Raw genomic sequence first — 15,272 nt, forward strand, 5'->3', positions numbered from 1 at the left:
TTTATTTTTTAAATTAATTAATTACAGAGAGAGAGAGAGAGACAGCGAGAGAGGGAACACAAGCAGGGGGAGTGGCAGAGGGAGAAGCAGGCTTCCCGCTGAGCAGGGAGCCCGATGCGGGGTTCGACCCCAGGACCCTGGGATCATGACCTGAGCTGAAGGCAGAGGCTTAATGACGGAGCCCCCCGGGCGCTTCCATGAATTCTCTTTAAAAAGTTAATGGGATGGGACCAGTTGAAAGGGGTTGAAAATATAAAAGAGGGCCGTTTTCAAGAAGGTAGGAGAGGTGGGCTCCCAGACCCTGGCATAAAGGTCGGGATTTGCTTCAGTTTCTCCATCTGTAGGATTACGGTTCTCCAGCTAAGCATGAAGGGCATCTCGAATGGGTGTCAGACGTCAGATGGAACTCTTGTCTCTTCTCTGAAGCCTAGGGAGGGCTGACCACAGGGACAGGCCTCGTCCTCAACTTCTTCAAGTGCATCACGGGAGGATGTCGGTGGTCAGTGGAGGGCCCGAGCCGGTCCTATGTAGCCTCCTGGCGGGAGAGGAAGGGAGGCCCAGAGGGAGGCTGTGGGCTCACAGCCAGCGCCGTGTCAGTCTGCCCACACTCTTCTCCAGCTACACCAAGCCCACGATGGGGACAGATTGGCCCTAAATTTAGCTGAAAAGCAGCCCTAGAGGGAGCTTTTGAGAAGCAACATGACCAACAGCTGCCATCGGCCTGTTAAGCCCGGGCTTCACAAGAGAGGAAGCTGAGTCACCACAAGGGCAGGACCGTGACTGACGCAGAGCTGCGTTAGGAGGTAGGCCTGGCTCCTGCGAGCAGGTGTGTGTAGGAGCTGCGCCTTGTGGCCCCCCTACAGGGCGTGTGCTGAAGTCCTAACCCCAGCCGCTGCAACTGTGACCATGTTTGGAGATGGGGGCTTTACAGAGGTGAGGAAGGTAAGAATGAAGTCATTCAGGGGGCCCCCGATCCAGTACGACTGGACGCACAGACACACAGAGGGAAGACCCTGTGAAGACAAGGATAAGATGGCCGCCAACGTGCCGAAGAGGGAGGCCTGCTGACACCTTGCCTCCAGAATCCTGAGAAAATATGTTTCTGTTCTTTGAGCCCCTCGGCCTGTGGCACTTTGTTTGATGCAGTGCGTCTCCCATGCATGTCAAACCTGTCCAGAGGCAGGCAGGCCACATCCCAGAGACTCAGGCTCCACTCCCCTCCCCCTTCTGTTTTCAAGGTTGCCTCTTGGACCAAGATGGCTGCTGGAGCGCCTTATGCCAGGTAGCTACAAGGAAGCAGGGGAAAAAAGCAGGTGCCTCCTTTTGTTTGTTTGTTCATGTATTTGAGAAAGAAAGAATGGGTTGGCGGGGAGGGGCAGAGGAAGGAGAGAGAGAGAGAATCTTAAGCAGACTCCAGGTACAGTGTAGAGCCTGACTTGGGTTCGAACTCACGACCCTGAGACCAGGACCTGAGCCAAAATGAAGGGTCAAATGCTTAACTGACTGAGCCACCAGGCTCCTAGGTCTGTCTGTCTCTCTCTCTTTTATTTAACAGAGAGAGGGAAAGAGAGATCACAAGTAGGCAGAGAGGCAGCCAGAGAGAGAGGAGGAAGCAGGCTCCCCGCTGAGCAGAGAGCCCGATGCGGGGCTCGATCCCAGGACCCTGAGATCACGACCCAAGCCAAAGGCAGGGGCTTTACCCACTGAGCCACCCAGGCGCCCAGGTCCCTCTCTTTGAAGGCGACTTCCTGTAACTCCCACAGGGCAGTTCTGTAATGACTTTTTGGACACCACATGGTCACACGATCACACCTCGCTGCAAGGGAGTCTGTGAAATGTGTTCAGCTAAAAATAGGGGTTCATTCTTGGGGGACAAGGGGAGAATGGATGCTAGGGGAGGCTACCAGCCATCTCTGTCATGGACTATCCCTTTAGTCCACATACTCAAGGGTACATTTTTCATAATTCACCACCATGTCTGTTGCAAGCCAAGATGGCACCTGCACCTTTCTGTGTGAATGTGTCTAATCCTGGATGGCTTCTAAAATGCCTGGCTATGGTGGGCAGTGTCGGTCCTGAAGCCCATGCAGGTGTGCCCAAGACATCCGTTCTTTTTTTTTTTTTTTTTTTTTAAGATTTTATTTATTTGACAGACAGAGATCACAAGTAGGCAGAGAGGCAGGCAGAGAGAGAGGAAGGGAAGCAGGTACCCCACTGAGCAGAGAGCCTGATGCGGGGCTTGATTCCAGGACCCTGGGATCATGACCCGAGCCGAAGGCAGAGGCTTAACCCACTGAGCCACCCAGGCGCCCCAAGACATCCATTCTTAGCCATCCATCCCTGGTCGTCAGCTTACACAGGCCACTCAGTTTCTGTCTGCACAACTGCTTTGGCCTCTCCTGGACTGTCGCCAAGGCTCAGGGATCATTCTGCTGCTCTCATGCCCGCTGGGAACCAAGGTACGCTGGAAAGCAGTTTTTCCATCCACTCTTGGACTTTCTCAAATGTCCCACAAGAAGGAGTGCTCAGGGGGGAGGGGAAAAAAAAAAAAAAAAAAGAAGGAGTGCTCAGGGTCTGGCCTTCAGAGACTTTCCAAACTCTCTCTTTTTTCATTACATCTCCTCTTTCTCTTTTCCCCTATATCCCAGGGAAATATTCCTGATCTGAAGGTGGAAAACCTTATATTTGGCTTTTATGTTTCTCGGATAAGGACTTAAAGTATTGAGACACAAAAGCCAGACTCATGGCTTTTTCTTGTTTTTCACTTTTTCACATTCTTCTCATGAGGGGACAAGCACAACTTTAAGCTGGACGGCAGGGAAGAAAAAAAAAATCGGGAAATTGAAAAGAACAGAGGTTGATGTCCCCAAAACATTATGCCACCATGTTTATAATAAACTTTCCTGTGGTTGACGCTGTCTGGTATTCCTCACTCTTTCTATATTCACTATAGTCTAGTAAAATAGACTGTCTCTTTTCCTAGCTACTCTTGCTGCTTAGGGAGGCTGTTTTTCTCTGTTCTGATCAATACGATGGGAGCAGAAGGCTGTTCAAGGTTTATACGAAGGCTTTTCCTTTATCCAAAAAAGGCAGGGCCCAGTGTGGCTGGCACATTCTCTTTCCCTCTTCTTCTTACTTAGAATGTGGACACAATGTCTAGTGCTGCAGCAGCCATCTTGCCACCACGAGGGCAAGGCTAAGAGAATCATAGAGACTCCATAACACCACTGAACAGCTGAGTCTACATAGTGTCATATCGTTTATTTACTATTAGGCAAAAAAAAAAAAGTCCTCATTTTTAAGTCTTTGTTACTTGATGCTGAAGCATTCCTGATATATATACTGTCACTGTATTTAAATGAGCACAAATGGGTTTTTGTTTATTGTCACATATGCTGCCTAAACAGTGGCAGCCTCTTGAATTCTGGGCCATGTGGATGCAAGACCGTTCCTAACCACGCTCCAGCCTGCTCAGCCCAGGCTCAGCCACCAGTTCTGTCCCAGTGGTTCCCATGCCAGGCTCTGTTTGTCAAAGTGAGTCATGCGGATAAGAGAATGCTGCTCAGGGCTACCGAACAGAACACCTTGCTCCTTCAAGCAGGCCGGAAGATGGGGATGGCTTACCAACTATTGTCAACCTTGGGACCTAGCACATCTTTTTGGCTCCATTTTGCCCAGCAGAAGCCTTGATTCACTGAATGTTTAGAGAAAATCCAGACCTGTCTACTAAAGGTTTCTACAACATGTGTCATGGTACGTTGAACAGGTTCCTGCTCCCAGAGGAGGTGCCAGGCCAAGGTCTCCCTTTATGCAGGGAGAAGTCCCTTTGCCAGTCTGTCCCTTCTCCAACCTCCCTCATTGGAGGTTACCAAGATCTGGAAATAAAGGAGTGACAGAGTACAGATAAGTATCATCCAGGACTTCAAATTAAATTCCACCCTGCTCAAAAGTGATGGCTCAACAAAAGCTAATCTAGATTAAGTCGTAGAATCCTTTCCAGAACAATTCAGGAAGAAAACTGTTCTTTCCTTTAGACTTATTCCTGAGAGGGTAAGTCTGGTACAGCCAAGGTCCAACACTAGGGGAGAGCTTGGCCAAGAGCAAAGAATCAACTAATAGACAGCAAGATCAAGTTCCAAGGACCTAGTAGCAGTCCCTGGATAAAACTATGCCTGAAGGCCACCTATACCCAGACTTTTAATATATATGAACCAGAATATATACCTGTTTTGTTAGAGCCAATTTGAATTGCCTTTCTCTCATATAAGCTAAAATAATTTTGAGAATTTCAGCCTGTAACAAATAGTGTGGCAGGTGAGCATTTAGGCTGACACCGAAAGTCCAAATTGCCTGCTGTTGAATCCAGTGCAGCATGCTGTTTGACCAGAGTCTGAATCCAGAATGTCCCTGGGACAATTTGTGTGCACATAGCTTCTCTTGATGTTTGAGCTCTGCCTTTTCTTTGAAGATTTCCCAGGCCACTGGGTTCAGCCCAGAGTGAATCTCTCTTGGCATGGAAGTGTGTGCCATTTTATTCCATTGGTGTCCTGAGATGGTCTTTAAATCTTGGCAGACTGGGCTGTTCTTCAACTTTTCTCTTTCTCTCTTTTTTTTTTTTTTTAAGATTTTTTATTTATTTATTTGACAGAGATCACAAGTAGGCAGAGAGACAGACAGAGAGAGAGGAGGAAGCAGGCTCCCTGCCAAGCAGAGAGCCCGATGTGGGGCTCAATCCCAGGACCCTGAGATCATGACCTGAGACAAAGGCAGAGGCTTAACCCACTGAGCCACTCAGGCGCCCCTCAACTTTTCTCTTTTGATGTCAACTCCTCCAGGCCAAAGGCTGGCTCTGATCAATTTTATTTTCCCCACACAGCTCAGGGCTCAGCACGTAGATGGAGCAGCACAATGACTGGGGTGACCTCCGTGATGGACAAGTACAGGCCACCCAGATTCGGGAAGAGAGGTTAAGGAGAGCTTCCCAGAGGAAGTGATATTTGATCTGGGGCTGGAAGTCCGACAGGAATCTATTACATAGGGGTGCCTGGGTGGCTCAGCCATTAATCATCTACCTTTGGCTCAGGGCATGATATTGGTGTGTCCTGGGATCAAGCCCCACATTGGACTCCCTGCTCAGCAGGGAGCCTGTTTCTCCCTCTCCCTCGGTAGCTCCCCCTGCTTGTGCTTGCTCGCTCTCTCTCTCTCTCTCTCTCTCGGGCTCATGCTCTCTAAAATCAATAAATAAAATCTTAAAAAAGAAAGAAAGCAAGAAAACAATTTACTACATAAAGGGAGAGGGCGTGGAAAAGGAGTGAGCCTGCATAAAGGCCGGGAGGTACCACAGGACATGTGAATTTTTTTTTTTTTTCTCCTCAGGGAACATTCAGGACTTGGAATCAGCAAAAACACCCTCCTCGGTTTTCAGTCGTCTCTAAGAAATTGAGGAAGGGAGGTTTCCTTCATACAGACTTTTTAAAAAAAAGATTTTATTTATTTATTTGACAGAGATCACAGGTAGGCAGAGAGGCAGGCAGAGAGAGAGAGAGAGGGAAGCAGTTTCCCTGCGAGCAGAGAGCCCGATGAGGGGCTCGATCCCAGGACCCTGAGGTCATGACTTGAGGCGAAGACAGAGGCTTAACCCACTGAGCCACCCAGGCGCCCCCAGAATTTTTTTTTAAGTCATCTCTACACTCAACATGGGGCTCGAACTCATGACCCCAAGATCAAGAGTTGTGTCCTCTACCAACTGAACCAGTCAGGTGCCCCTTAGAGGATACAGTTTCATACCTGGAAAACCTAAGTGACTCTGTTGGGAAAATAAAGCAAAACAAAACAATAAAAATACTCAGTTGTCTGGGTCCAAAATTTAACGAGGGAAATCAATAGCTCCTCTATTTTTACTAACAACAACCACTTAGAAGAGATAATGGAAGTGGTGACCTCCCTCCACAACAGCAACACAAAAGGTAAAAGACCCAAAAATAAATTTAGTACGAAATGCATAAAATCTATATGAAGGAGGGACACCCAGCTGGCTCAGTCGGAAGAGCATGCCACACCGGATCTCGGAGTCATGAGTTCAATCCCCACGCGGGGTGTAGAGATTACTTAAAAAAAATTTTTTTGTATGATAGAAACTTTAAAATGCTTTTGAATGATGCAGAAGAACAATGAATTTATTTATTTTTTTTTCTAGCATGGAGAACGGAAGCAGCTACCCAGGTCCTTCTCCTGATCTCCTTGTATCCTCGTGCTGATGGGGACCCTGGGTTTGCTGTCACCTTCCTGGAATGTGGTGCTGCCCTGGCTGTCCTGGCCAGTTGTGGGCACTTCTTCCGTTCCATGCATCAGGTTCTGACAATAGGTCTGGTGTCTTTCTGAGAACTCAATCACCTTACTCTGTGCCTGGTTTGGGTTTGGCTTCTCCTAGCTCAAACGAGAGATTGGATTCGTACCTCATGCCATACACCTAAATAAATTCTATGTAGATCGTACTGGAAGAGAGTATGGGTAAATTCCTTTAAACATTGGCATGGAACCATCCTTATTAAATATGACTCAAAAATCAGAAGCCCTTAAAGATTGATTCATTCAACAATTAAAAAAAAAATCAGAACTTCTTCATTGAAAAAGCAAAACCATAAGCAAAGTCAAAAGACAAAAATCTGGGAAAAATATTTGCAAGTCAATACCACAAAGGGTTAATCTCCATATTGCATAAAGAATTCCTAGAAATGTGGCCAAAGAACCCAACAACTCAAGAGCTCTCTCTCTAATAAATAAATAAAATTTTCAAAAAGAAAGAAAGAATGAAAATTGTGATGTCAATTCTCAGATGGACAAAAATCCAGAAGATTGACAGTATATCTATTGGCCAGTCTGTGTGGAAATAGATACAGTCCTATATACCTGGTAGGAGTAGACAAATCCTACAGAGGGCGACTCAGGAAAATCCATCAGTTCACAAAGGCATTTACCCTTTGACTTAGTAATTCTACTTTTGTGAATTTCTCCTATAGGTAAACCTGCTCATTTATGTGTATGCATAAGATTGGCTTTTATGGCATTGGTTTTGTTAATAGATGAAAAGAAACCACATTATCTTGGGTCACAGGCTTACCTCTGACACCAGGGAGTGGGGTCAGCCCCACCCAAAAACTTCAAAAACTGAGTATCAAGGAAAGGTGGTCCTTCGTAGCAAAACTGGAGTTATCAGAAGCGACATGAAAACCAAACCAAACCAAACCAGATATCCCCGCATCATCCACACCCTTCTTGTTTCACACGATGGAGACAACTTTGTATATCGGAATGCTCCAGAGCAAACAGAGTTGATACAGCACTTGAGTGTGGTCAAGTGACCAGCAATGGTGGGTCTACCACCTTCTATTAATGGTGGGTTCTATTAAGGAGAGGGCCCTCTGCACTGCCCATGATAAGCATGAATATACAAAGATGGGGTAGCATCACAGGCAACGTTGACGTGCCTCTCTGCATCATAGGAGAGAAACTTGAGATTTGGAATGAAATTCTGGAGGGAAGAAAGACAAAGGAGAGAGCCAGGCATTATGAGGGGTAAAGAGCTAAGGCAAAAATAATCTAGGAGCAGTCTGGCGGATGGACAATTGCAGAAAATGAGAATGAAGGGTTTAGATTGTTTGCTACGGAATGTGCGATGTAAATCCTTTCTTCTGTGTCCTTATGAAATCTTCAGTAAATATTGGTTCCTATTGCTCTGGTGCAGGGTTTCTCTGTTGAGGGGAATACTGCCTCTAGGAACACTGGAAACATGTGGGCTTGGTTTTGCTTGTCGTAATGACTGCTGGGGGTTGGAGGCATGGTCATTATTTGGTGACCAGGATCACGTTACTTGGTGAGATGTCTCTCATACGAGGCCAGCTGCACCCCCACTGGAAACACTGCTTTGGTATGAGTGGATTGTTATGGGAAATTTAAAGATGCTCAGAAGTTTGTATCTGGGTAGAAGTTGGCCAAAACCAAAGCACACAGGAGCCAGAGGACAAAGGAACAGCTGACACTTGGGTCACACCTGTATTGAAGACTTTGATGATGCATACAGTCATCACGTAATGAATCTTTTTCTATCTTCCTTTGTTACAGCCTTAGTTTATTTCCTCATTTGTCATCTGCTTCGTAACAAGCTGTTCTTTTAATTTTCTGCCTTTTATATTTTTTATTTGTTCTAATCTGCATATAAAATAGATGTATTTTGTACTCAATTCATATGCATTGGTCCACAGTCCAGGGCCCATCTTCTCTCTTGTCAGCACCGTATTTTTGGATCCATTTGTGATCTTTTATTACCCTCCCCATTCTTGTGTGCCATTAAAAAAGTAATTATTGTTCCATAACACACTGGATTTCCTAAATTTAGATCTTGTTCGGGAAATAATTGAGATAAAAATAACTATTACACACATTGTTCAGAATTGAGGTATTGCAACATCCACAGACTTTTCATTTTGTCATTTCTTCTGAAGTTTCCCAAGCCAACAGAAATCCATTTCAGCAACTAGCTCACAGTAAAGGTGATGAGTTGGCCTCCAGCTAGAAGGTCTCTATCCAGAAGGTCACCTGGCGCTCACTGAAGCTGGGAGACCTGGGTGTGTTTTGGGGTTGGAAGAGGGGTGACCTTGCATAATGTGAGCCCGAGGTACCTCCTGTCCTTTAAGGACCCAGTCAACAGAGATAGGCCAGGTCTTATGTTAGGGGGTTGCTCAGTGGTTGATTGGAGCTATAGGCAACTGATTTTTGACAGGGCTCTAAGAAAGGAGCTGTGATGGCTCCTTATGAGTTGTTTTATCCCCCAATGTAATGATTTAAAATAACCACTCATTGTTGTCCCTTCTAGTCCTGCACACTGATGGGGCCTAGCTGTGTGGTTCCCATTTGGGCCTCCCACGTAGTTGCAGTCAGAGAAGTGCCAGCAGCTGGAGTCTTCCCAAGTCATGACTGGGCTCAATAGTTCAAGATGGCCTCTTCCCTCCCATGGCTGGTGCCTCAGCTGAGCCAACTGTAATGGATGGAGCTGGTCAGGCAATACTCTCTCTTTTCACAGTCTTCCCACATATCTGGTTAGAACTTTCTCACAGCTTGGGGTTCTCAGGTAATCAGACTTCTTAAATGCTAGCTGGCTTGTCCCAAAGAAATACCTAAGAAACCCAAGCAAAAACCATGCAGCTTTTTAAGACCTGACTTTGGAAGTCATGTTCAATTCCATTCCATTTTACTGGTCAGAAGTGAATTCACAGGGCCAACCCAGAGTCAAAGTCAAGGGACTATACAAAGATGGGAATTCTGACAGATATGGTTCAATGGGGGCCCTTCTTTGTAGACTACCCACCACACATAGTCTCGTGTGCTAGTCAAGATAGGTCAGGGTGTGTGTGTTCCAGTCACCAAGCACCCCTAAGTACCAGTCCCTCAAAACAGAGTTTGTTTCTTGCTTTTTCTGCTGGCCTGGTATAGTTGAGGGCAGCATTCTGCCCCATGCAGTCACGCCATCCATCTCATGGTTCCCCCCCAGTCTCAACATGATGCCTCAGAGTTCTCTGTGGCAGGGGAAAGCAGAATCAGAGTGACTTGGACAGGCAAGGAAACGCTCTGGCTCAGAAGTGACACGGTCACCTCCACCCAGTTGCCACTGTCCTATTCAGCTGCAAGAAGTGGGGAAGTATAAACCTCCCTTGAAGTTGGAAAAGAGCCGAGGCCGATGTTGGTGAGCATTAGACGTCTCTCTCCCACCATGCCTTGCCCATGGATAATTCCTGTAGGATATTTCTGGTGGATGTCCCAACTAGGTAAGACTTCAGACAAGATTTCTCCTTTATTCGTACTAATGGATATTTGTAAATTGCTATTTATTTATGGGAGGAGGTCACTCAGGAGGAGACATTTGGATTGTGTCTTTGGGGTAAGTAGGAATGTAAGGGATAGATGAGGAAAAGGGCATTCCAAAATGATGGAATGACATAACCATAGGCTCTGAGACAGGGAAGAGCCTGCTGCTTTCCAGGAGCCATGAGAAGTCTAGCTTGGTGGGCTTGCGGAGGGAAAGGAGATGGGAAGGTGGGCTGCAACTTGGATGGAAACATAATCAATAATTAATGTCTAAACCTTGTGGAACATCTTTTCCATGTGCCACAGTTCTAAACATCGTGTGCTGTGCCACAGTCACGGTAATGTTCTGCTGGATCTCTTCCATGGAGCCCCCTTCCCCCTTCTTTGTGTCCAGGAAGTTGGCCCCAACAACCACATCACTAGACTCCCTTCCTCTCCGGCTTCTGGATGGATTTGTCCAATGGGGAGCCCCAACAGGAGATAGAGGGTGGGAAGAGAGTGAGGTCGGGTTCCTCCTGCAGGAACACCTTGGCTGGCTGCTTCCCCAAGCTCTGCTCACACCATTCTCTCTATAGAGGTTCTGGCAACTGTTCCTCCTCTTGGCCCTTCAGGCCTAGTGATACTCAGAGTCCTGTTGTTACTAGACTGGGGCTACTGTATGATCTTTGGTAGGGTTTCTTACACCTCTTTAAAAATAGTTCCCTTGTCAATTCTTCTAACTAGAATTTCCTGATAGAAGCCAAATGATACAGGTATCTAAAGTGGGTACTAGTACCATTCCCATTTTATGGATGAGGAAACTGAGGTAAAAGAGAGATGAGGTGACCTGCTCAAGGCCATCCAGCTGCACAAGAATAAAAACTCAACCAGAGAGTGTGGCGGGAGGTTCAAAGGCCTTGAATGCCATGTTAAATAGAAACTGTTCCTGTCTCCTACAGAGGGTGCCAGAAGCTCATCCTTTCTTTATTCATTAAATCCCTATTGAGCGGTAACACCTCTGCCTCTTGAGAAATCAATTCCTTGCAGGAAAAAGGAGAGAATTCCTCACGCTCTGAGGCCTTCACAGGGCTATGGTGGGGCTCAGAGAGATTTTAGCCGTAGGAAGAGCTATTCTGGAAATTGGGGTAGAGCATGTGACTGAGGTCCAGCCAATCAGCGCATCACATTCCCCTGGTCACAGTGAGTGGCTCAGGAGTGATCCAGTCAAAGCCAAGGAGATTATTTCCCTGGAATACTTGTAGGAGAGGCACGCTTTCTTCTCTGCCAGGCTTCCATCTGCGAGAAGATAAAGCCTAGATATGCCAGTGAGACGGTGTGGATAAAGGACCCCTGGTCAAGGAACCAGAACCAAGAAATGGAGAGAAACGGAGTTCTGCAATGACATTTCAGATTCTGCATGCAGCCATGTCTGAAATCAATGTAAATCTTTGGAGGATTCTCTTACATGAGACAACAAAGTCCCCTTTCCCCTCTGATAGGGTTCCAAATTCCAGAGCTACAATCTCATCACTTGCCATGGAAACAGTCTGGATGCCGCGGGAGACCTTGGAGTGGGGCCTCTGTAGCAGTCAGGAGAACCTCTGTTCATCCAGCAAGACCCAATGAAAATGTTACCATCTTTGTTCAACCTTCTCATCACTCCTCTGTCCATAGCGAGTTGCTCCTTCCCCTCTTCCTGCGCACTTAGGTTTGCACACGCCTCTATTATAGTGCCTTCTTGTGCTGGCATTTTTTCTGCTATGAGGCACTGAACAACTGGCCTGAATCTTACTCATTTTGGAGTTTTCAGTCTTTAGGAAAAGGCCTGGCAAAACGTAGATACTCACCAGATGTTTGTTGAATGAGTAACTGAACAAATGGGACCAAGGCAGGAGAGTAGGAATGGGCCGGAGGAGATGGATGGGGGCCATCTCTGGAGTGCCAACAAAAAGTAATAGCAGCCTTAAATCTTTTTTTTCGGAGTAGACAGGTTGAGATTAATATTAATAACAAAGTGTTATTTAGTTGACTTGGACAAAATCCCTGGAGAAAAATTAAAAATAGCTGTGATTTACTGCATGCCTTATGTGCCAGGTGAAGAGTTGAAATCAGCTCCAGGAGAGGGTTCTCAAAGCCAATCATATCAATTCCATCCTCCTCCACGGTGGCTAGCTCAGGGATGGACAGGCATAGGGCCAACCAGGACCAGTAGGATAACGTTTATTACCACGAGAAAGGATGTGAGATAAGGGGTCTCTCTTGCTGGATGTGAGATTGGATGCTTGTGGTCTTGGCTGTTCCTAGCAGTCTTCTGGAGGACAAGGCTGATCCGTTGAGGAGAGCAGAGCCAAGAAAATCCTAAAGGAATGGACCCAGGGCCTCCATGACTCCCAGCATGAACCTGACTTCTCTTTTCCTCTCTTCCCTTTCCCTACCTTCCTAGCTCTCTGCCTAATATGGGACTTGAACTCACAAGCATGCATGTTCCGTGGACTGAAACAGTCTAGTGGCCTGAAGCTGACCTATTTCCAGATGTCCAGTTATGGGAATTATGTGAGTCAAAGGCATACCTCTAACTGAGTCTGACTTGAATTCCTGTTATTTCATCCATTTACACAGGAAGCCAAGACTTTGATAGTCACGCGCTTAACATTCTTCAGTGAGTGCTAAGAGCTGGGATTCCACTCCAAATCCGTCTTATCCTCCAGCCTTTGGTCATCCCACTAAGCTGAGCCAAGAAAGGTCATGTTGCTTGATCTTGGTTCTGATTCATCCATTTACCTTTGGATATGGATTCTCTAATACATGCCGTTTCTTCTGCCTAGAAACGGATTCTCTAATACATGCTGTTTTCTACTGCCTAGAATAGTCTATGCCTCCTCTCTCTGCTTAGCAAACTACAAGGCGTCTTTCAGGCCTCAGCTTAAATAAATGTCATTTCCTGACCTCCTCCCCATTCCTACCCTGGTGATTAACCTAGATCCCTTGGCCATTAATTCTCATGGTGGTTTGTATTTTTCTTTCACACCCTTATCACAATTATAACTGATGACTTATCATATAATACTTTTATAATAACGTGTGTATTTCATAAGAGCACATGTGTATGTTTTCTGGGCACTGAATCCTCAGAACCACGGATGTCCCTTAGTGGGTTGCCATAAATAGTTGATGAAGAAATAAATGAAAGCTGTTGCTCTTGGGGGGGGGGGGGTTCTCAGGAATTCCCCCAGCAGCTCTCCAAGGGCGGTCCCAGGACCTGCCAGTATTAGCATCATCTGTAACTTAGAAATGTAAATTAGGCCCCACCCAGACCTACTGAGTGAGAATCTTTGAAACCCAGGGGTGGGATGGGTGATCACTGGTTTGAAAACCACCGGGTTGGGGTGCCTGGGTGGCTCAGTGGGTTAAGCCTCTGCCTTCGGCCCAGGTCATGATCTCAGGGTCCTGGGATCGAGTCCCGCATCGGGCTCTCTGCTCGGCAGGGAGCCTGCTTCCTCCTCTCTCTCTGCCTGCCTCTCCACCTACTTGTGATCTCTGTCTGTCAAATAAATAAAATATTAAAAAAAAAAAAGAAAGAAAGAAAACCACCGGGTCATCCAAATTTGTTCTAGTCCATGCGGTGGGAACACGCGAGGGCTCAACCTCTTATGGGTCGGTGTTCTTTACTGCCTCTGTTCCTTAAAATCAGCACTTTCACAAGTCAAGCGTGTTGGAGGATAGGAACAGGAACGCCTCACATTCTACCCCCTCAGCTCCTCTGCTGTTGTTGTTCTTTAGCTTTTATTTTATTTATTATTATTTTTTAAAGATTTTATGATCTCATTTTTATTTTTGTAAAGATTTTCTTTTTAAGTAATCTCCATACCCAACATGGGTCTCAAACTCATAACCCCAAGATCAAGGGATGCCTGCTCTACCAACTGAGCCAGCCAGGGCCCCCCGCCCCTTTTTTTTTTTTTAAAGTAATCTCTACACCCATGGCAGGGCTCAAGCTCAGAGCCCTGAGATCAGCCCGGTCCACCGACTGAGCCGGCAGCCGCCTCTCTCGGCTCCTTCGGCTTTGATCGTGCTTCCCATTGCTGACTTTACAGTAATGTCCGTTGACATTCCCGTGCCTCCCCGGCATTTTCTAGCTCAGCGCGCTGCTACTTTGTTGCGTTCCCAACATTCACACGGTTAACTGGTTCACTTGCCCTCGCTGCTTCTGGCCTCCTCGCGCAGGGTCTACTGCACCAGTCCTAGCGCCTGGGCCACGGCAGGGCTCAAGCACGCGTGGACTGAAGGCCCGTAGGCCCCACGCGGGCGGAGGCTGGGGGCCACGGACTTCCGGGCCCCCGGAGCCCGGCGCGTGGAAGACGCTCCCGGAGACCGGCGGAATGAATGGGCTCCCGAAGCGAAAGGGAAACCGCCCCTTTACTAAGATGGCCGACCCGCGCCCTTTACCAACATGGCCGCCGGCCCGCGTGGACGGGCGGCGGGGCGGGGCCAGGCGGGCGGGGCGGGGCCGGGCGGGAGCCGTCAGGTGCGGCCCCGCCCCGCCCCCCGCCCCCCCGCCCCGCTCGATTCCGGATTGGTCCGGTTCCAGCGCCGCAGCCCGGCGGCCGCGCCGTGGGGCCGCGCCGGGCGCTCGCCACTTCCGGCGCGCTGGGGCTGTTGGTCGGGGGCGGCCGCGCGGCGCGAGCGGGTGGCTCCGGGGCGGGCGCGCGCCGGGATGCTCCGGGGGGCGGCGGCGGCGGCCGTGCGGGCTGAGGCGGCGAGGACAGCGCGGGCCCGCGGGCCCCTTCCCTGAGCCGGCCGCCCGGGCCGCGCCGCCGGGGCCCCTTCGGCCTCCGCCCCTTCAGCCTCGGGGCCGGGCCCGCGGCCGCTTCTGGACGCGGAGGCCGGGAGCCCCTGCCTGGGCCCGGAGCCTCCCCTCGGGGGTCGGGCCCGGGCGGGGCGCCCCGCCCCCCCCCCCCCAGCCGCTGCCCTCTGCCCGGCTTCCGAGCCCCGTTTCCTGCTTTTTTCCGTTTTCCTGGGGACGGGCGGGTGGTTCTGGATGAATTGTTCAGGGGGTCCCCGATGAGGCGGGCCGGGGGGCTGCGCTCGCTTTAGAGGGTCCCCGCGGGGCCCGGGTGGGGCGGCGGTTGTCTGGGCCTGGGCGGGGGACTTCCCGAGCCTGCGGGGACCATGACCTGACCTGTGCGCGCGGGACGTGTCCGCAGCTCGAGAGCCAGCTCACCTGAGCCGCCCTCCCCCGGCCAGCATGGTAAGTGGGGCCGCAGGCCTGGGCCTCGCGGGTGCGGGGTCTGAGCGGGCGGACGCGGGCCCCGGGACTGCTGACCGTCGCTGCTCGCCGCGGCGGGGAGAGGCGCGTGCCGGGCGCGGCGGGGACACACGCGTGCGGGCTCGGCCGCCCCGGCTCGGCGCTCCCCTCCCCCCAGCGCCGTGTC

At 49.1% G+C, this 15,272-nt stretch overlaps 1 protein-coding gene across 3 annotated transcripts in view; it reads left to right on the forward strand.

Annotated features, from left to right (window-relative positions):
• Positions 1-14,487: 14,487 nt before the first annotated feature.
• The window catches only part of XPO6 (exportin 6), a 101,114-nt gene continuing 100,329 nt past the window's right edge, over positions 14,488-15,272 (forward strand). For 2 of the 3 annotated variants that reach the window (XM_059155342.1, XM_059155341.1), the window contains exon 1: positions 14,488-15,088. In XM_059155342.1, coding sequence (XP_059011325.1) covers positions 15,086-15,088 — 3 coding nt within the window. In that variant the 5' untranslated portion in view covers positions 14,488-15,085. The remainder of the gene's footprint in view (positions 15,089-15,272) is intronic. The other variant, XM_059155340.1, reaches the window with a different exon arrangement.

Source organism: Mustela lutreola, chromosome 17, assembly GCF_030435805.1.
Source record: "Mustela lutreola isolate mMusLut2 chromosome 17, mMusLut2.pri, whole genome shotgun sequence".
Classification (NCBI taxonomy): Eukaryota; Metazoa; Chordata; class Mammalia; order Carnivora; family Mustelidae; genus Mustela; species Mustela lutreola.